Genomic DNA, 22851 nt, shown 5'->3' with positions numbered 1-22851 from the left:
GAATTCCATGGCGTTTGCGGCATGACCTTGAGAGCTGAGTTACTGTCTGCTCTGCCTGGCAAGTAGAGAGTGTATGGCACTCATTGTGAGAGCAGGGGTTTGTCCTAGTGTCCTTACCCTACATTTCCACTACTCCCATTGCGGTGTTTTAGCTGCCACCTTCCACCCCAGAGCTGGCTGCATTTCAGTGGAGCAATTTACATTATATAAATAGTAAGGCACCTTGAGACCCTGAGGGATGAAAAACACTAGTAAACATTTTAAGTACTGGATCAGCACTTCCCTGTGGTAACTGCACTGACCCCCAGTGCTGAATCTGGATGATCGCCTTTATCTTACCCTTGGACAATCCTGCTTCTGTATTCCTGGCGTGGGTCGTGAATAAGTCCTTTAGACCAATGCCAAGCTGCTGCTGTGGCTCTCTGCTAGGTTATTTTGGCCAGGAAGGCCCATGGCTAAGAGCACCTTTATTCACTGAAGCAACGTGCAACCTTTCACATGATCAGGGAGAGCTTGTTTTAAGCCAGTCTAACCTTACACTGCCTGAAATATGGGAACACAGAGTAGAAGTGAGCAACAGGCTTAAATGGCAACAGGTCTTTTTGTAAGAAAGCCACCGCTGATTCCTATAGTATATTGCCCAGGAGAACACACACGACGCACTGGGCCAAAGAGAACCACAATGGGGCTGAGCAGATGGCTCTCGGCGTGGTTGTTGGTGCTGCTGCTGGCTTGTTCTCTAAATAGGGCACTTTACCAAGTCGGACAATGTATGCGCCCCACACTGAGGGGCATGGCAATGAGCCCCAGCGTTCCCTTCAAAATCCCAGCTGCTAAATGCTGCAAATTGGAGATGTTGTGTTTTCCTGCTTCAGGAAAAATCCTTCTCTGACAATGGCTCAAGCCCTCCAAGAGTGGAGTGCCCGGCTCTTTGTGTCGGGGGTGAGGGACCAATTAGCACTCTGTTTCTGAAAGGGTTCAGAGTGAAGACAGCACATCTCACCAGGCCTTACCCATCCAATTCCACATACATTTCACAAGGGGTTTGTCCCTCAAAGCCCTGAATAAGTAGCCTCTCTCGCCCTATCACCCCCTACAACAGCTGCTTAACGGGGACCTTTCCGCTGTCTGTTCCTAGGGTGAACCAAGGAATGGAGGGCAGTCTAGGAGGGAAGGCCGTGGCTGCAGAAATCCACATTGGGATGAGCCTGAGTCTTGCCACCTTCAGCACCTCTCTAAGGAATCAGCATCAGCAAAAGTAGCTGGCAACGCATATGGAGATCTGCCATAAACAGTGAGAGCTGGAGCGTGCAGACCCAAACATGCCTCGCTCCAAGTTTGCATTCAGGGGCTGGTAAATACGAGAGACAGTCAGACCCCCAGTGTCTCGGGTGCTCTCACACGCAACTTCATGGAAAGGTTGGGCCAGTGCCATGCAAGTGCAGCAGAGAAGCTTGCGGAGGGGAGTCACACATGCACCCTGGTCACAAACCCCAACTGAGGTGCCGCAAAAGCGGGCGATGCCGTGCAAGGGCACCACGACACACTGGGGACAGTAGTACCTGCTGGGGCTGTAGCGGGAATAACTGGGGCTCCGACGCGGTCTGGAGTTCCTGCTTCCAGGGCTTCTTTTGCAGGACTTGGAGGAGTAGCTGGGGGAACATGAATAGGACCTGAGAATAGACAAGAACCATCGAAAGGTGAATCAAACCAGAGCTAAAGTGAGAGGATTTAAGGCGCACAAGGCTCCTTTTCCAAATCTGGATTCAAGTGGCAACAAGGTCCCAAGTTTAATGATGTCAGCCCAGCCGCTGATAAACGTTCATTCATCCTGTAAGGGAACCAGCCCTGTAGATCGCCTCGCACCACCAGGAATTCCACTGCCCTTCAGAGGCAACATCGGCGGTACTGTCAGTACCGGTACTCATTTCAGCATAATCCAAGCTGTAATTCCAAGGCTCTTTGGCCTATTCCTGGCACTACCAAGCACAGCCACAAGCGACAACACAGACAACCACGGGACTTGGCCTCACCTTTTCCCTGAGGAGCAGGATCTGCTTCGGGAGTACCTGGGCGTGGCCTGGTGATGCAATGAGCGGGAGTGGGCGGAGCGACTGGAGCCACGGGAGGACCGCCCTGTGCTGGTGTACGACCCGCTGCGGGAGCACGGTCTCAGTGGGGAGCTGCGGTCCGGGGAATGCAGGGGGCTCTGCTTCTTCACCTCCGAGCAGGCGAGACACGGGGACAGGAAACTTCTGCAAATGGACATTCCCCACCCGGTGAAGTTGTTGTAAAGCAGAGAGCCTTGCCTCAGAGCGTAGTATCGACTTTTGCTTACAGGGCCTGAATCAATGCAGGTTCCACCCTCCCATTAAATCCATTGGGTTCAAAAGTGATGGCGGCATGAAACTGGAGTGGGCACAATGGTGACTCAGGCTCTATCAGAAGATCAGATTTCAGTGCCAGGTTACACCTGGATAAATCTGGAGGGACACCCCTGACTCCAGCCTTACACTGATGGGAGAGCAGGATTCGACCCTAAGTGCCCAATTCTGCTTTCAGCTAAATGGATGCAAGCCCCCCCACGTCAATGGGAGCTGCACCCATGGAACCGAGCGCAGGATAGCGTCTTTAGGGTAAAACATTGAGGCCTGAGCCTCCTATTATCAATGTTACCGGTTTTATGCTGGTGTAACTCCACTGGAGCTAGCCCTGATTTGCCCAGATCGGAGCACAAAGTCGAGCTCTCTTCATTGGGCCCTCAGCATTTGTTCACAAACAGAGCATTGCGCGTGAAATGGATGCGCCGGCGGCCAAACCCTCCCGGCAGTTGCCTGCAAAGCTCCATGACCCGTTTGCTGCACCCCTCGTGGCAGTCAGTCAGCTGGAGAAGACAAGTAGGAAATGTGTGTGTGGAAGGGGAGCTGGGATGCTGTCTCCTTCATGGGCACTGGCCTCCTTCCCGGCTCCAGCCAGGGCAGCTGCCAGGCGCCGATTGTGACACTAACCCTCATCACTAGGGGGCAAAGTCTGGACAGCAGAGAACGTGCTCATGTGCACGTGAGGGACCAAGGGGAAGACTCTTCTGTCCCAAGGTGCCCGCTGGACAATGGCAGCTCCTGCAGGGAACAGGGGAGCTACTGATGCTGCCACCCACCTCTCCACGGGCCTCGTGCAACTGTGGTGAGCACAGCCTCACTTGCCATTGCCCCAGTGCTCCCCTCTGTGGCCCCGTGCAGCGAGTCACTGTTGCTCTGCGGCATGCAAGTGATGCACAGGGCTCGTCCTTCATGGACTGGTCACTGCTTAGCGCTCCCCACATGGAGGAAACACAGCATTTCTGCTGCGTCTTAGGCCTGAGGTAGCTACGCAGGCATTTGGCCGAGTGAACCAGGCCAGAGGAGCGAGATGATTGGAAAGCTTTAATTTAAATGCATATAGCTCTGCTTACTGAACATGAATAGCTACAGAAGAGACAGGGCAGTCTGTAACCATTCCATCCAGCCTTTAGAAGTTTGCCTAAATGTGCTAGTGTCCTTTCCTTCTCTTTTGCTACAAGGTCACAACAAGTCAATCAGAGAGGAGCTCAAGCCACATCTAGATGCAGATTGTGAATGCCCCAGTGTTTGGATCTAGGTCTTTGATTCATGCCTATTTCTGGATCCAAGCGGAACCTCTTCTGAATGGCCTCGGGGGGGAGGGGCTGGGGCTGGTGCACACGGAGGCTAAGGGATGAGGAGAAGATTTAATGGGTTAAAGTTAGCATCATCAAATCTCATCCTTCATGGCATAAACTAAGTGCCACAGGGGTCAGGAAGGAATTCCACACACACGGCACCATTGCCCAGGTGCATTATGGGTTGTTTTCCACTTTCCTTTGAAGCCACTATTGGAGTTAGGATGCCAGACTTGCTGGACCTGAATTATGGCTAGCCACATAAGGAACAGAAATACATTCCTATAGGCTCACCATCCGCGGCAGTCAAGCGAGCAGAAGACACGGAGTCATTCCAGGAACAGACCTAGCAAATACTGACTATTGGCAATCACTGACCTTTGGTCCTGTCCCTGGGCATCCGGAGAGAGATTTTCCAAAGTTGTTCCCTTGCTCTGGGAAAAACAACTGGTGAAGGAATTTCCCGAATCAGAGCTGTTATCGCTGTTGGCCAATTTGGGCTTCCCAGGTGAGAAGGCACGGCCAAAGCCATTGTGGGCTAGGCTTCTTTTCTCCTGGCTGTCCTTTGGCCTGGCTGAGCTCGTCTGAGTGGAGGGAGGGGAAGAAGTATCGTTTCCTGAGTCAGATTCATGGGCCCCTCCATTCCGACTGGCTAGGTTGCCAAGCGGGCTGTCTGTTTTGGTAAAGAGGTCAGCAGATGACCCTGACTGAGAGATCTGAAAGCAAAAAAGCCGTTTGACATTGTTTGAACTTTTTTGTTTTGTTTTGTTTTATAGTGTCTGACTTTTTTTTTTAAATAAACCAAGAAATTTTACCATCATGATGCACTGTAACAAAAGGAAAGAAAGAAACAAAGAAAGAAAGAAAGAAGAGAAGCCAAAAAACAAAAGTACATATCCCTGAAAAAAACCACAGAAAGAAGAAACTTCTTTTCCCCCTGACATGATAACTGGAAGATTTAGACATCATGCAAAGAGTATTAGCATGCGATCCATGTTGAACAAAAGATTTTTTTTTTAAAAAAAGGGAAACAAAAGAATAAATAAATAAATAAATAAATCAAACAGAAAAAAAATATTAAAAAACTAACAACCCTTTTTTAACCTAAAAGGTGGGGTAGGGGAAAGAAATAGGAATATACATACAAAAAACTACATACTCATCGGAAATAAAACAAAAATGGAACAAAATTCTAAATGATCGACTTTTTGTTTTAGTTTCCTTAATAAGGAGACTCAAATGTCACAAAAAAGGTCTTTATGTACAAAGGAAAAATTGGCAAACAAACAAGTTAGCACTTTGAAACTCAAAAAAGAAAAAAAGTGGGGTGTGGAGTGGGAATAAAAAGAAAAAAAAAACCCAGAAAAATTAAAATCCCTCTGGAAATAAAAGGAATACAGATATTTCTTTGTGTGTTTTTTTTCCCCCTGTAGAAGGTATAGCTAATGCTCTCGAGTGACCTCTAATAAATTCCCTAGTGTCTTGCGGATAGCATCCACTTACCAATCAAGAATTCCTCCTTTAGTAGGTAAGGTGTAAGAAAAAGGGAAGAGCGGGCAACATAAGTCCATCATTAGAGTCTCAAATTACAAGAAAAAACATAAACCCTCTCTTCAAATCCTCACCGTCAATTGTTTGATTCTTTTCTATTTAAATTTCAAGACTTTTTTGTTTTGTTTTTAATCATGTTGTTTAGTAAATTCCTCTAGGTTGATTATTTGGGATGAAAAGCCACTGATTTAAATAAATCCCCATTGATTTCATGCTGGCCCACAGATACATTGAAGTTCAAAAAAACAAAATAAAATTGAGAAAAATTAAAAAAAAGAAAGGAAGAAAAAATATTTTCCCTGCGGTGTGTTAGAGAAAGGTTGGGGGGAAAACAAAGACTTTGATCCTGCAATCTGATCTGTATGGATAAAGCCCTAAGGCCACAGGCAGCCCCACTGATTTCAATGGGCCTGCATGCTGGCAGATCTCCGCACTTGTGCAGGATCCCGATGACATCAGTGGGGTCTTTGCGGGGCCCAGGTCCACATGCATGGGTCTGATTGCAGGGTCAGGGCCAAAATTCGATGGCTGTCAGATGGAACCCTGAAAATCTCTATAAGGACTTGATCCAAGTCCCACTGAATTCTAGGGTTGCCCAACCCTCCAGGATTGACCTGTAGTCTCCAGGAATTAAAGATTAATCTTTAATTAAAGATTATGTCAAGTGATGAAACCTCCAGGGATATACCCAAACAAAATTGGCAACCCTACTGAATTCAGTGGAAGTCCTGCCAGTGGCATCAGTGGGAACTGGGCCGTGTTCCCAACCAGCAGTCAGAGTGGTGGCGGGTGTGGTCCAAGGACAGTGTAATAAATGTGCTGTTGCTTATAAGAGGATCTCAGAGGGTCTTTGGTGGGATCTAATTTAATAAATAACATGGGGCCTCGTCCTGCAATGTAGACTCAGATGAGTAGCCCTGACTCATGGCAGTAACCAACTGAATGCAACTGGGCTGCATGATCAGGGCCCTGAGTGTATTTAGACGAAACATCTTCAATAGATATTGGTTTATTACAAATGATGTTGGGAACTACAGCTCCAGGGCCAAATCCTCAACTGGTATCAATCAGTGTTGCTCCAGAGCTGGGCTGATTCACACCCCCTCCACCCGAGGATCTGGCCCTCAGTTTTTACAACATGCACCTCTACTTGGCTGATACATAAAATACCGTCCCTCATTGCTTTGTGCAGAGGGGAGCGATGCAAGCTTAATGCTGAAGAACACTAATGTGACCAGGGCAGGAAATGCTCCTGTGCAAGGTGGCTTTCAAAGACACGGGCGTCATTCATGACTCCTGACCATTCCCCTCACAAAGGCACATCACAATGCTCTAAGGCTGTGTGCTTTGAACCTGGGCTGCAGGTCCAGTGGAACAGAGACATGTTGCCTCGGTACGACTCCCCACTGGGGTCAGAACAAACACGGATCCGCCAGAGGTCACAGTTCACACTGAGAGTGTCCCATAACACTTTCTGCAGCCAGTCAGATGGGGCCGTCTCAGAAGGCCTACTTGCTCACATCATCTGCTTCCCGTCACAGCGGGTTGTTCTCTTAGTCTAATCCAAGAGTTGCTAAATAGGGTGGTAGGATCTCATTCGGCGGCAGGGGCAAATCGGCATTGCAACAATAGTAGGTGAAAATCACTGACCACTAAAGCAAAAGTGGAGTTACTGCAAAGGAAAAGCTGTCGAAACATGGCCCAGGCTGATGATCCAAGCCTTGCCATGATCACTTTGCTCTCCGCTAGTGCCTTGAAGTAGAGGATCTCCAAGCAGGATACAAATATTACGGAACGAAAGCTCCCAATCACACTTCTGAGGGAGGTATCACCAACCCCATTGAACAGGATGGGATATTGAGATACAGAAAGGGGAAATGACTTGCACAAGATTAGTGGCAGAGCTGGGACATAAGCCAAATCTCTCAAGTCACTGTCCAATGCTTTAGCTGCTGCACCACACTCTCCATATTTGGGGTTCCGTGCTTTGGGGCAATGGTGGTCCAAAAACAAGGGAGTCAATGTGATGCCTTTTCTCAGACCCGCACATACCTTTTGAGTAGAGCTGGTTGGAACACAGAAAACATTTTACACAGAACAGAAATTTCCCAGCAAAGAAATGCTCCCATCTTCCATCAGAGGATTTCCCCAAAATTAGTGATGAACCCAGATGCTCTATAGGAGACTTCACCACTGACTCCAGTGGGAGCAGCCAGGCCCAGAATACACAAGCAATTCATGGGTTGGAAAAGGAACCCATTGATCCCCAAATATTGTGTGTGAAAATAACTTAGCTGATGGTCCCCAAACTATATCACAGGATCATTATTTACTGTTCATATTAACGCAGGTTGGGATTTTCAGCGGAGTCGTGTCCAGTTCCCACTGAATTGGCATCAACCCTTAGGTCATTGGAAAGCACAGACATAAGGCCTAAAAACCCTGTGAGAATTGAAGCTCCACTACGTTAGTTGTTGGCAAAAAACACAATGATTTTTCTTCTCGCCCATTTCCTACCTCAAGATATGGGGAAGCTAGTTGAGATCATTCATTATACGGATCTGGAATATAGACTGGAATATGCTGCCAGATTTGTTTTAAGAATGGAGCTGAACCTAGGTTTAGATTTGTCTGGCTTTTGACACCCCAGCCCCTATATTTATTTTTAATTTAAAGCAAAGGTTCATGAAAATAAAATTCAAGCTATTCTATGAATACACAGGTAAGGAATCTTTGGATAAATTGTGAAGTGTCAGAATATCTTGGGTTTGGACTCTTCCAGCATTCATGCTGAAGGATGCTGGCCGATTCTGCAGGTACAAATGTCTGTCCTTCCCCTCACCCTATCAATGTCCTAAAAATTAAAGATCCTTCTTCTCTCTGCCAGGAAACCCATTCAATGTTTCTTTGTTTGCTCCCAGCATTTCCAAAGTAGCCCCCTTAGGGTGCCTGTAAGAACTGAGATACTTGCTTTTGTTTCAGCTTTGCTAAAGTCTGGCTTGAAAGTGGTCATTGTTCTCGGTATACTGCAAGGTCATTTAATAATTTGAGAGTCAATACATTCCTCCTTCTGGCCTCAATCCAGCACAGCACTTAAGAAGGTAATCAAGCCACACTGAAGTCAACTGGACTTAAACATATGCTTAACTTTAAGCACGTGCTAAAAAATTTTGCTAAATCTTCTCCTCTTCCCCTTGCAAATTCCATTCCTTGTGTCAACATTTTAAAAATTAGGTTAACTCTTGAAACTTTATGTCCACATTGAGAAGAGATATGGGATCCAGATTTTCTCCCCTTTGACCTTTCCTTTCTCCCTGTCCAATTCCTCCTCCTTGCCCTATTCAAATGGCCAATAACATTTCCAGAGGTGATGACACAATCATTGCACCCCTAACACCCAGCCTTCAGTGAGCCATATCCCATGGTCCTTGCTCAGTTTTGACTCCATGGGGAGTTTTGCCTGAGTAAAGACCTCGGGATTTGGCCGTATGATCTCTTGTGCTAGAGACACTGTTGACACTTCATAAGTGCCTGGGACTTGCATACTATACCCAGCTCAGCTATCCATTGAGTTACCTAGTACCTGTACCAGCAATACGGAGGTAAGACGAAACACCAGGAAATACATGCCCGGTGCTGCATATTTCACATCTGAAGGCCAGAGGGCCTGGCCTGGTGTAATAGCAGGTAGTCAGGGAAAGGAGAATAGCTGTCTATTTCCCCCTCCCCCAACATTAGTGACAACCAGGATGTAACTAATTGGAAGGACTTCCACTATTTCTCAGACAGCTGGCATAAAATTCAACCCTGCACCAAAGGACCAGCATCTGCATCACTTCAGCCCTCAAAATTGGACTTACGAGGGGTGGTACGTGGTGAACAGTCCTTTTGCTGCCCTCTGCTCTGAGGCGAAATTCACCACTGATCACCCCTACTCTCCCTCCTTTTGTTGCGTATGAAGAAGCATCAGGCATACGAACTATACCAAACACCATCTTTGAAACACTGTACAGAGTTCAAGTGAATTCTAATGATCTTTTATTGGGAGGGGGAGGGCATGTTTTAAAGTGCCTAGTCTTTTATGGCCTTAATTTGCTCTGTGTGAAGATTAGGATTCCCCTCCCCACACCTCCCCAACTTCTAAGAAGTAATTAAATAACCTCAGGAGACTTTGCTTCCCTTAGCTTTTGCTGGGGGAATCTATAGCTGCCCTTGAGGGAGCCCGCATACTTATTTATTGTTTCTCTGTTTCAAATTATTATTTAATCAAAATGAAAGGGGGGAGGGAATAAAGAGGCCATCGCTTACACTTCAGAATTTAATTTCTACTGAAATCCTACATCAAGAGGCCACACAGCCTAACAGATTACAAAAATACAATCACTAAAAGTATTCCAATTAAACCGAACAAGTCCATTTACTGTGCTTCAAATAGCCCCGTGGAGAGATATGGCTATACATTTTCTCAGCCATATGGGGAATGAGATCTTGCCATGAGTAACTCTGCATGGCACGGCTTATAGTTGGAGGATTTCTTTCCTGGGTCTATGTCTTTTGTAAAACTCATTTCAAAGTAGCGTTAATTTCTTTTTTAGGAAGTGCCTAATCTTCTTCTTCTTGGCACGCTCATAATGAAAGGAATAAAGCATGTGTGTCAATGACCCCATCGAGTCTTGCTATTCATGACGGCAGCAGGTTAGACAGTCAGCACAGATCGCTGATGAGCTTCTGGAATTGGACGTGCCACCTGCTGACAGGGGTCACTTGGGAGAAAAGGGCCATGGCTCTGCAAGCTTTTAGGGAGATACCGTATTACTGATTTCTGGGCCAGACCCTTAGCTGGGGTAAACTGGCATGAGTCCCTTGGCTTTAATGGAGTGCTGCTGATTTACCCCAGCTGAGGATCTGTGTTTAAGTCCCGTTAAAGCGCATGGCTCTGTCTAAAGATATCGGTGCATGGAATTAAGATACAACCGCAAAGGGCCCAACCCTCTATTCCTGAATCTAGCAAAACTCAATGAAAGGATCCGCCGTGATTTTGAGGAGAGCTTTGCCAGCACGGAGAGCATAGGATTGGGTCCTTGCCCAAGGCTAGGCTGAGTCTATTCAAATGAGGCCAGACGCCTATCATATGCGGGAACAGAGGGATGTCACAGTGAGGCGTGTTTATCGCTGCATTGCTGTTTGCTGCTGGATGTCTGTCTACACTCCCGTATGGCCTACATCAGACAGCCACTGGAGTGGGAGTTTCCAGCCTAGTCCAAAGTGAACGTTTGTTGGCCTTGCGAAATCTCATCAGCCTACATGGTTGGAAACAAATGCTCTGGGGAGGCTTTGAATGGGAACAGCTGGGGGTGTTGCAGACCAGGGGTGAGGTGCACTGGCAGAGCTGTAGCCCATGCCCACCCGCTGCTGGACTGCAGACAGCGTTCTCCGCTCAGGCTCAAATATGCCCATACTCCTCCAGCCCCGGTCAGACAGACTGTTCCACCCGACTTCAGCCCCAAACAGTGCCGGGATTTGGGCACAATGCAGGTCTCAGACCGGGATTAAAAAATAGAAACCAGAATTTGCATATTTAGATACGCAAAGAACCCAAGATTTTTTTTAAACTTCTTTTACCCTTGAACTGTAAGGAGACTGTTTGTTGCTTTACAGGCCGCGGGGGTGTTAAAAGAAACTCCTTCCCTATTTAAAACCAAAAGAAGGGCTGGAAAACATGGAATAACATGTAGTCAAAACCAACCGCTCTTGCAAGGCTTCTGAAACCTTCCTAGCTCATGCTGAGACACTCTTTGCCTTGGCTGGCATTTCCCCTCCTCCATCTTCATGTTAGCACAGAAATAATTAGGGCTGCTTGAAATAACTGTACCCCAGACCTGCCTATGGGCTTGCTAAAAATTTGGCTCAAGACTATGTCTGTTTTAGCTGCTGACAAAAGGAGTGTCAGTGGAAGTCAGGGCGCTGGAGAGAGGTATTGGTGTACAGTCTGCAGTCATCGCCATCAGATACAACAAAGGCAATTAGATTCATATCCCACAGGTATTTATATTGTTCATTTCACCTAAGACTTCCTAAAAGCACAGCAGCATGAACTATATCTGTATCAGTGTGGAGTAAAACAGCGACAGCAGGTTAGGGGGCTTGTTATTTCTCTGTTTAAAAATAGATCCTGCATATTACCCTCAGTTTCTCAGTGCACCGAGGGGTAGCCATGTAATCCTGTTCTGAGTAGGTTTCCATTGTGGCTGCTTGTTATTAATTGTTCAGCAGAGAGAAAATAGAGGAAGAGGCTAGGAAATTTATTACAGAAAAGCAAAGAAGCATGAAATTATTGGTTGTCTTACTGTGCGTGTGTGCACCCACGTGTATATAAGTAAGAGAGAGAGAGAGAGAGAGATGCAATGGATAGCACAATGTGTTTTTTCTAATGATTTACAGATAGAGCTGGTTAGAAAATTGTTTTATTCTTTGTGGAAAATACCAATGAAAATGAAAAAGATAATTCATGTCACTCCCTCCCCTCCAAAGAAAGTTTCAACTTTTTGGGGGGTGAGGGGGGGTGACAGAAAAGGAAGGGAGGAACCAAAAAACTTTTGGTCAAAACCAAAACACTTAGATTCACGCATGCTGCCGCAGTGGTTCTTGGGAGTTGCTGTTTGAGCTCTCATGCTTGCAGTCTCAATTATGGGCCCGGCTTCCTAGTCATACTACATCTCCCATCATGCATCATAAGCTCTCCTCTGACTGAGCTGCCATGGTGCATCATGGGAGATATAGACTGACTAGGGAATCCAGCCCACAGAGGACAATGGGTGGTATGAATCAATGGAACTACAACCCCCATGAAGGATCATGGTAGCATTGCTGTATCGAAATTTTTTGGTTTTTCAGCTTAGGTTTTCAGATGTCCAGTTTTTCAACAAATAGTCAAAATTTTCTGCAGAAAGCACATATTTTATGCAAATTTTAATTTAGTTAAAAACCCAAATTTCCATCAAAAAGAGTTTTAATGGAAAAATATTCATCCTGCCCTAGTTAAAGACCTGATCACTTAATCCACAAAAGGCAGAGTGAACCCACAAAATAGGTGTGTCTGGTCATTCCTAAAGCATGAGATTAATGTTTATTCATCTTTCCATCATCAGTTATTCTTTACATGATATTCAAGGCCCGAGTGTGTGTATTTTTCTTTGGGACAAGGGAGAACACTGACATTGCCTACTAAATATACGGATAGATTTTTGTTATTAGAATATTTGCTTATGTTAGTAGGCTAAAGTAGAAAGAATATAGATGTCCCAATGACTTATATTTCTTACCCATAACCTGCAGCTATATCTATAAACATGCGGAGGCTGATTTTTATCTGCCTTGTGTGGTCATTTACGTCTATGCAAAAGGAGTGCAGACTGCATGTACCATGCTCGATCTGAGATCATCTTTAGAAGTTTCTAAAATGTTGTAGTTATTATCCTTTGTGGCAGTTGGTCTCATGAGGGAGCCTGGCTTCGGAGACAGAGGACTAGAAAAAAATAGTACCAACTAAAGGCATTTTTAAACTCTCTAAAAGATTTCTTAAAGAGTTTGTCTGTAAAATAAGTGGTTTATACAGAAAACATGATGGTGTGATGCAATGTAACAGTTTGACTGGCCATCCTTTGGCACGAGCGATTAACTCTTTCAGTTTCACCAGTCACCAGTAATGCAGCCATCCGAAATTTCATGCCAATAAAAACTTCACAGCTCACCATTCTGTGAAATATTTCTCTCTCTGCGTGTGTGTGTGTGTGTGTATCACACAGGTGTGTGCACATGTGTATGCATCTCTCTCTATATGTATAAACACACACATGCAGATTCTCCTCTCACTAATATTGGTTTTACATCGGTGTAGCTAATGAGTCCAGTCCTGTTATTCCTGATTTACATCTGCTGTATAAGTGAGAATTAGGCCTACAACATTTACAAGTATGGTGGCTTGGAGGGCTTAGTGCTGGGGTTCAGACCCATCCCTAATATTGTACACACGCAGGCCAAATTCTTCACTGGGTTGCACCTCGTGTAATAGTTTCTCTCTGTGCGAAGTGAGTTCATCCCGATCTGACAGCTCTTTACGCCTGTTTTGCACAGTGCTGTATAAGGTGCAGTGTGGTGGAGAATCAGGTCCTTATGTAGTTCTCTCTCTCTCTCTCTCTCTCAAGATGAAGACAGGTTCTAGGACATGGATTATATTCTCTCTCTCTATGTAGATGAAAAGATACCTCAAGACACTGGACCTGACTCTACCCTTGGCTGCACACACAGCCCCCGTTCCTATCAAGAGGAGCTGCCTACAAGCTCAGAATTTGGCCCTTTGGTTGGTCAGCAAAGAGGAGCGATGAGCTTAAAAGAATCCTGAAAGTCAACAAACATCCCCTGCCAAAAATCCCCAATTCATTCAATGTAAATGTTTCTTTCATATACGTTTGATTCTCCTGACCTCCCCCCTGCCAAAGGACTAAACTATTGGGCACAAAGACCAGCGAATTTAAGTTCACATCCAGCTGAGCAATGACTGCATAACAAACACGTCCCTGTAAAATACCATCGCTGGAGGCTGTTTTTTTTGTTAAATGTCCCCTATTCATTATTCATAGACTAAAGGCTTATCCTACCCCACCCCCAGTGTGTAAGCGCTGAGGGAAAGGAATGACTTTTAATACGTCGGAGAACAGCACCATCAATAAATAATACAGTTTTAAACCAACTTTGTCTAACATAACTGTAATTGAGTTATAAAAATTTCATACTGGATTTCCCCCTCAAGTTTCTGTGGCTAGTCTGCACAAGGAAGCAGAATGCAGAATACTTACTACTTCCTTAGCCGAGAGGAAGCTGTAGATCTGAAGGGTTTGGCTGGCTTGACCCTCTGCAGACCTGCTTTGCGTCTCAGTGCTCTTTGAACAGTGCTGGGAGCGTCTTCGTCTTGCTTTATGGCCTTCCTCCCGAGACCTGGCTCTGTGCCTGAAGAAAGAGAAACGTAAAATCAAACCATGATGAATTATTATGAGTATTATTGATTTGTATTGCAGCAGTGCCAACAATGTCCCATCTTCCGCGTAAGGAAGCCATTCATCTGGCTATAAACCGGACAGTTCTCTTGTAGTGTGCTTTAGTGCCCTGTCTGATACTGGGACAAACCCGGACATGGTATTGGACAGAGGACACCTCTTTAAGAGTGCGCCACTCTGCGGCCACTGGCATGACCTCGAACGCATCGTGCATGCAAGGTCATGGCAGGGGAGCAGGGCTGTGTGCACTACAAGATGGCACTCCCCCGCCCGTGTGGCATGACTCTGAACGCACCGTGTGTGCGAGATGATGCCGGCGGGGGTAGAGGCACGCTCTTAAAAAGGTTTCCCCCGCCATTCCTAGAAGCAGTGGGATGCCCAGTATTCCGGGAACGTGTGAGTGGCCCCCCCTATCTGTTGGCTCCGCATGTTGGGTGAAAGTAACTCCTGTGCAGAGAGCCAGCACCAGGCTTACAGGAGGCTGTGTGGCCTAGTGGATACAGCACGGGAGCAGGACTCAGGAGACAAGGATTCCATTTCCGGCTCAGCCACTGGCCTGCTGGGTGACCTTGGGCAAGTCACTTCCCTGCCCTCAGTTTCCCCATCTGTAAAATGAGGATAACGATGCTTACTTCCTTCATAAAGTGCTTTGAGATCTCCTGACTGAGGTGCTGTGTAAGAGCTTGGGGTCGTTATGGGTCCACTACACATAGGTGAATTTCAATCCTTTGATTGCTACCTTGAGGCAGCCGAGGCTATGGCTGGCTGCCGGAATTTGAGAGAAAAGGTGGATACTGATTCCTATTCCTATTCGAGTTTTCTTAATGTTTTGAAACTGGGCAACTCGTGATGAGTTTGGACCCTGATCCAAAACCTCTGAACTTTGGAGGGGTTCAGAATCCAAACCTGGAGTCAGATCAAGTTTTACTTGGTAACAGCTTGGACGCAAACCCTGTTTCCAAACCTCCCTGTGCTTTAGGGTGGGAGATGAAACCTGGATCTGACTTTTGTGGCTTGTCTCCATCTCTATTTGGAGGGGGCTTAAAACCCCGGAGGTGACATGCCTCTGAGAGAATGCAGCCCTGTCCGCCTGCTCTAACATGTTCCATGATTGTCTTGTCCTCACACTGCATTCCCTCCTCCAGCGATCAACAACTCTTCACGAACTGCTGCCACCAAATTCCTTAAAGTATCTTCTTTGTTTTTAAAATTGAGTATTTGTGTAAATGGCAGAGTGACCCGAGCCAGGTCTAACGTGATCCCTTCACGCAGCTCTTCCATTGCCCAGCAACCCTGGCATTTACCACCACCCTCTCTGCCATGCCCAAAACAAAGATGGCGACTCGTGTCAAAGTGGGCAGCTGTTTAGTGACAAAGGCAAATAGATCCACCGGGGATGAGAGTCACTCATGTACCAAGACCTATTTTAAGGGCTTAAAAGTGGGAGTTCAGTGGTGCATAGGCCTTGGGCTGGTCATGTGCCTTCAGGTCACTGTCGCCCTGGGAAACTAGGATGACGTTAAGCTGCCTCCCTGGCAGGATCATCAGCAGCGGGGATTAAACCTGACACCTCTAGATCTAAAAGCATGAGCCTCTACCGCTTCAGCTAAAAATACCCAACCCAAGATAGCAGCAGCTCAACCACCTCTCTGTGTGACCCAGCCACCACTAGAGGGAGACAGAGCATCTCAGTGCGTGGTGGTGGTTTACACTGAGCCCGAGCTAGCTCTGAAGCTAGGCAAAAGGAAAATCAACTCGGCAAATGGCACCATTACCTGCTTTGGCAGCTAGAGGAGAGGGACTCGGAGCTCTCTGAGCGAGAGTGGTAGTGACGATGGCGGTGGCGGTGGGATTTTCGTGGCCGGCTACGAGAGCTTTTGAGAGTGGAAAGAAACCGGTTCATTAATCTAGCAGACAAAGGCAGCCCGAGATCCAGTGGACGGAAGCTGAAGTTGGCAACAGACAAAATGGAAATAAGGGGCACATTTTTCTAAACAGTGAGGCTTATTAGCCATCGCTTGGAGTTTACAGATGGACACCTCATGCCTTTCCATGAGATAGGCCGTACCTCAACCACAAGTCACCGAGCTCGAAGCAGGAACCACAGCGTGGAGTTCTACAGCCTGTGCAATGCAGGAGGTCAGACTAGATGACAGGAACGATCCCGTCTCACCTTAAGCTCTATGAAACCGTGCATCTGCCAGGCTGGAAGAGCACGTCTGATCAGCCAACATCCTTTGGGCAACTGTAACACAAACTATTCTGCAGGCTGGGATCTCCTTATTTCTGGGCAAGTGGGAAGTCCCAGCAGCCAGGTCACTCCAAATGAAACTCTCGAGGTTAGGCCCACGTCCCTTTCCACAGGGTAGGTTTATTAATAAGCAGAAGATGCAAGAGAGGCTCAAAATAACACAAAATACACGGTGACGGACGCCTTCCCTGCTTCCTCCAGCTGGGATGCGGAGGCACATCTTTGCCCCGCAGGTAGCCCTTTCCTGGCTACTACAGAGACCTCTCACTGTAGGTTTTCCTGAGTCAATCCCATGTGCTGCCCTGGCTTAAGAGTCAGGAAGCCTTAGATCTGTCTTCTTGTAGCTCATGTACTAGCTCCTAGTCATGCGCCCTGTGACCACCCAGTTTGAAAGGGACAGGCGCACAGGGATGCATGCATGTGCCCCAGCATCCCAAGGCCTGTTCCACTCCCCCTTTGCTCCATTACAGCAGTTACAATTGATTGTAACATTCTTGTTGTCTGCCACTCGAGTTGCACTCTGCAGTGGGCATGACGGGGCTTTTGGTGGCAAGCTATAAGCGTCAGCATTTGTTCCTTTCGGTGGCTGGTCAGAGCCCATATGTGGTGACATTTTAGGTATCTGTGAAGCCTGGATTTTTAGCCAGGAGGGGGCAGGTGCCAGCTAATGGAGATAGTGATTTGTTAGCCAGGAGGGGATTGTTAGCATGCGGGCTGGGGCATGATCTAATTTTGCGGCTTTGTTATTTGGCCACATGCATTGTTTTATTTAGAAATTCTGGATTTCTGCCCACATGTCACACGATTGGGGTGTAATAAATCAACCTATAATAAAACCAACAGCCCATCTGCTTGAGAACTGCATCTCCCCCAATACAAAAGAACATCCCGCCCAGAGCAGATTGAACATTGCAAAAGCAGTTGGGTGAACATTTACTTAGACTCTCGTTGGCTGTTTGGTTTGACTATTTTTGTATCTTCTTCTTATTTGCTCTGTGCTGATTTTGGCCAGTTCGACAGGTTTGGTTTTTTGTTCACAGGAATGTTTGGGGAATGTGTTGCCAACTTGTGTGATCTTATCACAACTCTTATGATATTTGGTGTTTTTTCTTAAAGCCCCAGCTCCTGGAGGCATGAAATTTGGTGAGAAACTCAACAGAAACCTTTCTAGCCTTCATCACTGCAGAGAAAAGCTTTGAAATGTGGCCCAGCTGCAACCTAAAAAAACCTCAAGAGTCAAATAAGAAGAACCCCACCTTTATTATTATTATTAAAAAATCTCACCATTTCAAGCCGATTATGATTTGGGGGGGTTGGTTCATGACTTTTGAATGCTTGGAGTGGGGGCAATAGTGAACATTTGCCCCTTGTACAAAGACCTGTGTCTGTGCCTTCATGTGAAAGCAAGAATACTCGCTCTTCACCATTTACTATCCTCGTTAATCTTGCGTTTAAAGCTTTTGCCATCCCATCAGGGTGCAGAAATGGTACCATCTGCCTTAGGTGACCAGCCACACACCGCAAATAATGAAGCTGTGATACGAACATTTCCTCCTCTCTCCCAGTGAACGAGTAGCCAGCTGTGTTCTTGCCGGGAAAGGCCCACTGCAGATTGGCTCAAACCAGAGACACTCTAGCAGTTTGGATCAAAACCCAGCTCAAGAGATCAGAGTCGGCCCTGGGGACAGCTCCTGCCTTGAAACCACACGGTTTCCTTCGCCTGATTTATTTTGGTTCCTCTTTTTTACTTAGCGGCAGGTTCTGCCACACTTAGGGTGACCAGATGTCCTGATTTTATAGGGACAGTCCCGATTTTTGGGTCTTTTTCTCATATAGGCTCCTATTACCCCCCACCGCCTGTCCCAATTTTTCGCACTTGCTGTCTGGTCACCCTAGCCACACTTACAGTCAGTGGTGCCTTATTCCATGAGTGACCCCGCTGGGAATCAATGGGGCTATTTGTGCTTAGTATGAGATAAGGCAGGAGTTAAAGGAATAGGGGGAGCACAACACCCCTCTCGTGCTGCGTGCATAGAGGGTGTTCCTCATTTTGGCTGGAGTGGTGTGAGCTCTCCTGAGTCAGGGAATTGCAACCTTGCCCTAAGGGAGTGAAAGCAACGGGGGGGGGGGGGGGCATATCCGGACTGCGTCACAGATTAAACATTGCAGGCAGGCATGTGATCATTCGTCTCAAGCTGGGCTGTCCTGGCATGGAGTGGCGTGTCTCAGAGTCAGGGGTCATTTTTGGTCTGCGCTCTGCAGTGCTGGTCACGTTTCTTCTCAGCCTCCGCTCCTGAGTGCACCCCTCCTGCAGGGGTTTGGATGCCCTTTAAAGACTGAGGTAGTGTCCCAGCTGCGTTAGCATACATTAACAAACTGCCCCTCTGCTCCCTGAAACATCTCTTGCTCTTCACCACCTCTGGGATCATAGGTTCAAAGGAGGGTCCCATGCTATGGGTGTAAATTACATATGCGCATATTGCACAGGTAATGGTGCCTGTTGTTCCCACGTTGTGCATGCAGATTGCATACACTGTATGTGCAAATGGACACTTGTACACCCAAGCCACCCTTTGCATGCCCGATTGCATGAAGTCCTTGTGTCCACAATTACCATACATACACGTGAATGCATATATTTTGCAAGATTGAGGCATGTGTGGAGCGTGCATCCTCTAAGCACGCTGCTGCTTTCGAATGCCTTTGTCCCTACAGCATGAAGAAAATTTGATCATTGGGCTTTCCATGTGCCAAGCCTCCTTCTGACACTATTGCCATCTCTCGGAGGTGCTGTACTTCAATCTTCCACAAGCACCCAGCAAGGCCAAGTACGAGTGGTGTATTTTGCACCTGCCACTGAGCAGCCCCTGCCCTTTGAAATGGCAGCCCCGGATGCTTTGATCTTTACGTTCCAAGTAGAGTTGGTCAGAGAAAAGGGACAAACATTTTACAAACTTTTTTGGATTCCCCCCCCCCCCCCCCCCCCCCGTCCCCCTCCATCCCCAATACAAAGTTTTTCTAGCTTCAAAATTTGAAATGTTCAAGTTTGGAAAACACTGACCAGCTCTAATTCAAATCCTCCTTGGGAAGGATAAAAACATCCCTTGTTTGAGCTGGAAAATAAGCATGTGATTTCAAAATGCAAGAGGAGGTTTACTGTGACGGGTACCCATCTGTGGCTAACCCCATACAATACCAAGAACAGTTTTCTGGTACCAAAACCTCCCACACATCCATGACTCTTAAAGGGACAGTTCAGCAAAAACACGTTGGATAGTTCAGTATGTCTCTACTTACTGTTTTTTGTGTTTTCTTTCTTCCTTTCTTTTACTTTTTGGGCTTGAGGAACTAAATAAGAAATAGCTAATTAATTGGAAGATTTCAGTTCTAATCAGCCAAAACAATCAAACTAACAGGACATTGAATCTCAGAAATCACCAGCATGTTTTGTTCACCATTGATGCAAATGGACACAATTCCATTCACGCCAATGGACTTGGGTTTACTTATCCCCGTAGAGAGAATCTGCTCCATTGTATTTCAGTAAAAACACATGTTGTCTTATGAGCCCCAAACAAAGGGATCAATCATCCCACCTGCCTTATAGAGAAAGTGGATGAAAACTATATATTGAATATACATGTATTGGTATCGGTGGAGTTACACCAGTGTAAATCTGGAATAAAGCAGCGGTGACTTGGGTCCATAGAGCCAAAGACTTCAATGAGTAGGTGTAGCGAGGCTGAGTGGCCTCCCTCCGAGCGGGAGAGCGAGGGACCATTACACTCCCCTTGGAGGGTGGAGCCTAGATCGCCCCGCCCCCCTCGCCGGAAGTACTGGGGCGTGGCTGGAAGTATAAAAGGCCGGCCCTGCAGCACAGTTGGGGGAGACCCTGTGGAGGGGAAGGATGCTCTGCTGCATCCCCGAGAGGAACCCTCACCAGGCGGTGCCCAATCCACAGATGCCGACGAGGTCTGGCCCGGAGTGCCTGCTGCAGTCTACCCCGAGGAGCTGGAAGAAGCCTGGAGGCTAGAGGTACCGAACCCCAGGGTGGCAAGAAGTGACCCAGGGGCAGCCCCGAAGCAGCTGGTTGCAGAGCCAGCGGTGGCCCAGTCGGTGTTTTGCGGCTGGATCCCAACTTACGCAGGGGCAGACGATTCTGCCCCTGCCAGGTCCCTGGGGTGGGACGCGGTGGAGTAGGGTGGGCCCGCGTCCCCCTGCCACCCCACCCCAGGGTGGCTGACCCCCTACACTGTGAGAGAAGGCTCTAGCTCTGAAGAGGAGCTTCCCTTACCACTCACCTGTAGACTGTTTTGTTTGCTGGCTGCCTGAACTCTCCCCAGGCTAAAGCCAGCCCTGAAAGACTGTAGCTTGCTGGTAGCTTATCCTTCTCCAAGCCCAGGACCCAGTTCCCCTAAAAGACTGTTTGTTTGCTGGCTGAACCCAGCCCTGAGACCGTTTTGCTTACGGGCTGCCTGAGCCTCCTCGGGCCCAGGCCTGGCTCACCTAGAGACTGTTTTGTTTGCTGGCTGCCTGAGCTCCGCCCAGGCCACAGCCAGCCCGAATAGACTCGGTTTAAGGGCTAATTGCTTGAGCCACCCAAACCCAGGCAAAAACCTGACAGGGACTATTAATCACCCATTCCTATTGGGGGCTCTTGCCTGTCTTGCAGACTCTGGTCCTGGCCTGATAGGACCAGCTTGAGTGGCCTCCCTCCGAGAGGGAGAGCGAGGGACCATTACAGTAGGATACAATGAGCTTCCTGCATAAGGCCCTTCAGATGATGGATTCTCATCACAGTGTAGATTTGCTGGTAAATCACACCATGAGAGAAATGCAATTTCAGAATGCAGGCCAAGCCACTATAGATCTGCCCCTAGAAAGAGGTTTCATACTTTCCTGAGCTCAGCTTTCTGAAGCTGCACCTCTCCCCACCACAAAACCCCCTAGAAGCTGTCTTGGGAACCCACGTTTTTCATTAAAATCCACATTCTGGAACCTTTAATTGCAGTCCAGATCAAGCCCCAGCCAGCACAGTAGGAAACGGACATCAGATGCTAGCTTGCTCAGTTATACGTTGAGCCCCGAAATCTGTATGTTTAGGAAGGAGTTTCCATCCAGCCTCGTTGAGCAATCAGAGTAAGAACTTTAAACTAGCAGCGAAGTTGGAGGGAGGGTGGCTTCCACTCACTGACACTGGACCCTCACAGCTAACAAGGTTGCAAATGATGTCTGGTTTTGACAGTGCTGTGGTACCCAAGGGACAAATTAAAACCCAGGAGCTATCGGAATGCCTCAAAGCCGGGATCCATAAAGGGAAAACTGTCAGGCTCTTTGATGTAACAGCACAGCAGGACACCACTGCAGAAAATCTTCCAAATGCCCTTGCACATAGGAAGGCAAAAATAACACTCAGTGAATGTATGACTCCTGTACTGGTCCGTCTAAGTCTGTGCACTCTCCCTTTTAATATTTACCTGTTCAAGGAAGGGTTAACCTTAACCTAGATATAAATATGCACTCCAGGAGCTGGATTTAGTGCATGGCCTATGATTGTATATGCTGGCAGAAGTTCACCAGCGGTAGCATTCACCCGTGTATAGAGAGACCACCATGAGACCCAAGCACCACTCAGGTCAAGCAGCACTTAGAGTTGAATTCCACCCCAATGGAAGAGGCTGAGATGGCCCAATGCAGCTTTAACCTCAGATGCTCTGCGGGTGGAGGGGGAGCCTAGGGCATTTCATAAGCTCTGCTAGGTAAAACTTACACCTTCCTGCGCCAGCACTTGCAAATCTGGACTTCCCTCGAGTCCAATGGTGTTTCCCATCACCCCAGGTGGGCAGAATTACCCTATACTGCTTAAGTGGGTGGCAAAGCTTTCAGAGCCCTTACCTGTGTCTTCTCTTCTTTGAAGATAACCTGCAAGAAGCAAATATATAACCTGAATGTAGATGTCACTGTGGAATCAACACACACTGCTGCATTTGTTCAGAGACTGACACATTTCAGACTAGCTCCCTCATACAGACAGTGGAAAGGTGTTAAAATGGCGAAGAGAAGAGTCCACCCAACAAGGACCTTTTAATAGACCTCAGCTGCCATTTCGCTACCTAAGGATATGTCTACATTGCGAGCCGGTGATGTACGTCCCATCTTGGGGAGACACACCCACACCAGCATGCTAAAAATAGTCTAGCCGTGGAGGCATGAGTGGTGGGAAGAGCTACTGCTGCCCCGTGTATGTACCAATCTGAGAGGCTGGGCACGTACTCGGGTGGCTAGTCTCTCCCGCTCCTTGCGTTGCTGCAGCTACGCTC

The 22851-nt window shown here is 47.3% G+C and overlaps 1 protein-coding gene across 2 annotated transcripts in view; it reads right to left on the bottom strand.

Annotated features, from left to right (window-relative positions):
- SRRM4 (serine/arginine repetitive matrix 4) overlaps window positions 1-22851 on the bottom strand; it is a 145363-nt gene that overhangs the window by 11152 nt on the left and 111360 nt on the right. For both annotated transcript variants that reach the window (XM_042843180.2, XM_042843179.2), the window contains exons 5-11: window positions 22427-22453; window positions 19829-19879; window positions 16056-16154; window positions 14083-14233; window positions 4055-4392; window positions 2034-2255; window positions 1563-1673 (exon numbers count right to left, since the gene is read on the bottom strand). In XM_042843180.2, coding sequence (XP_042699114.2) covers window positions 1563-1673; window positions 2034-2255; window positions 4055-4392; window positions 14083-14233; window positions 16056-16154; window positions 19829-19879; window positions 22427-22453 — 999 coding nt within the window. The remainder of the gene's footprint in view (window positions 1-1562; window positions 1674-2033; window positions 2256-4054; window positions 4393-14082; window positions 14234-16055; window positions 16155-19828; window positions 19880-22426; window positions 22454-22851) is intronic.

The sequence above is a fragment of the Chrysemys picta genome, chromosome 15 (genome assembly GCF_011386835.1).
Source record: "Chrysemys picta bellii isolate R12L10 chromosome 15, ASM1138683v2, whole genome shotgun sequence".
Classification (NCBI taxonomy): Eukaryota; Metazoa; Chordata; order Testudines; family Emydidae; genus Chrysemys; species Chrysemys picta.
Note: the sequence above shows the minus strand (reverse complement) of the source record. Positions and strands in the feature narration are given on the sequence as shown.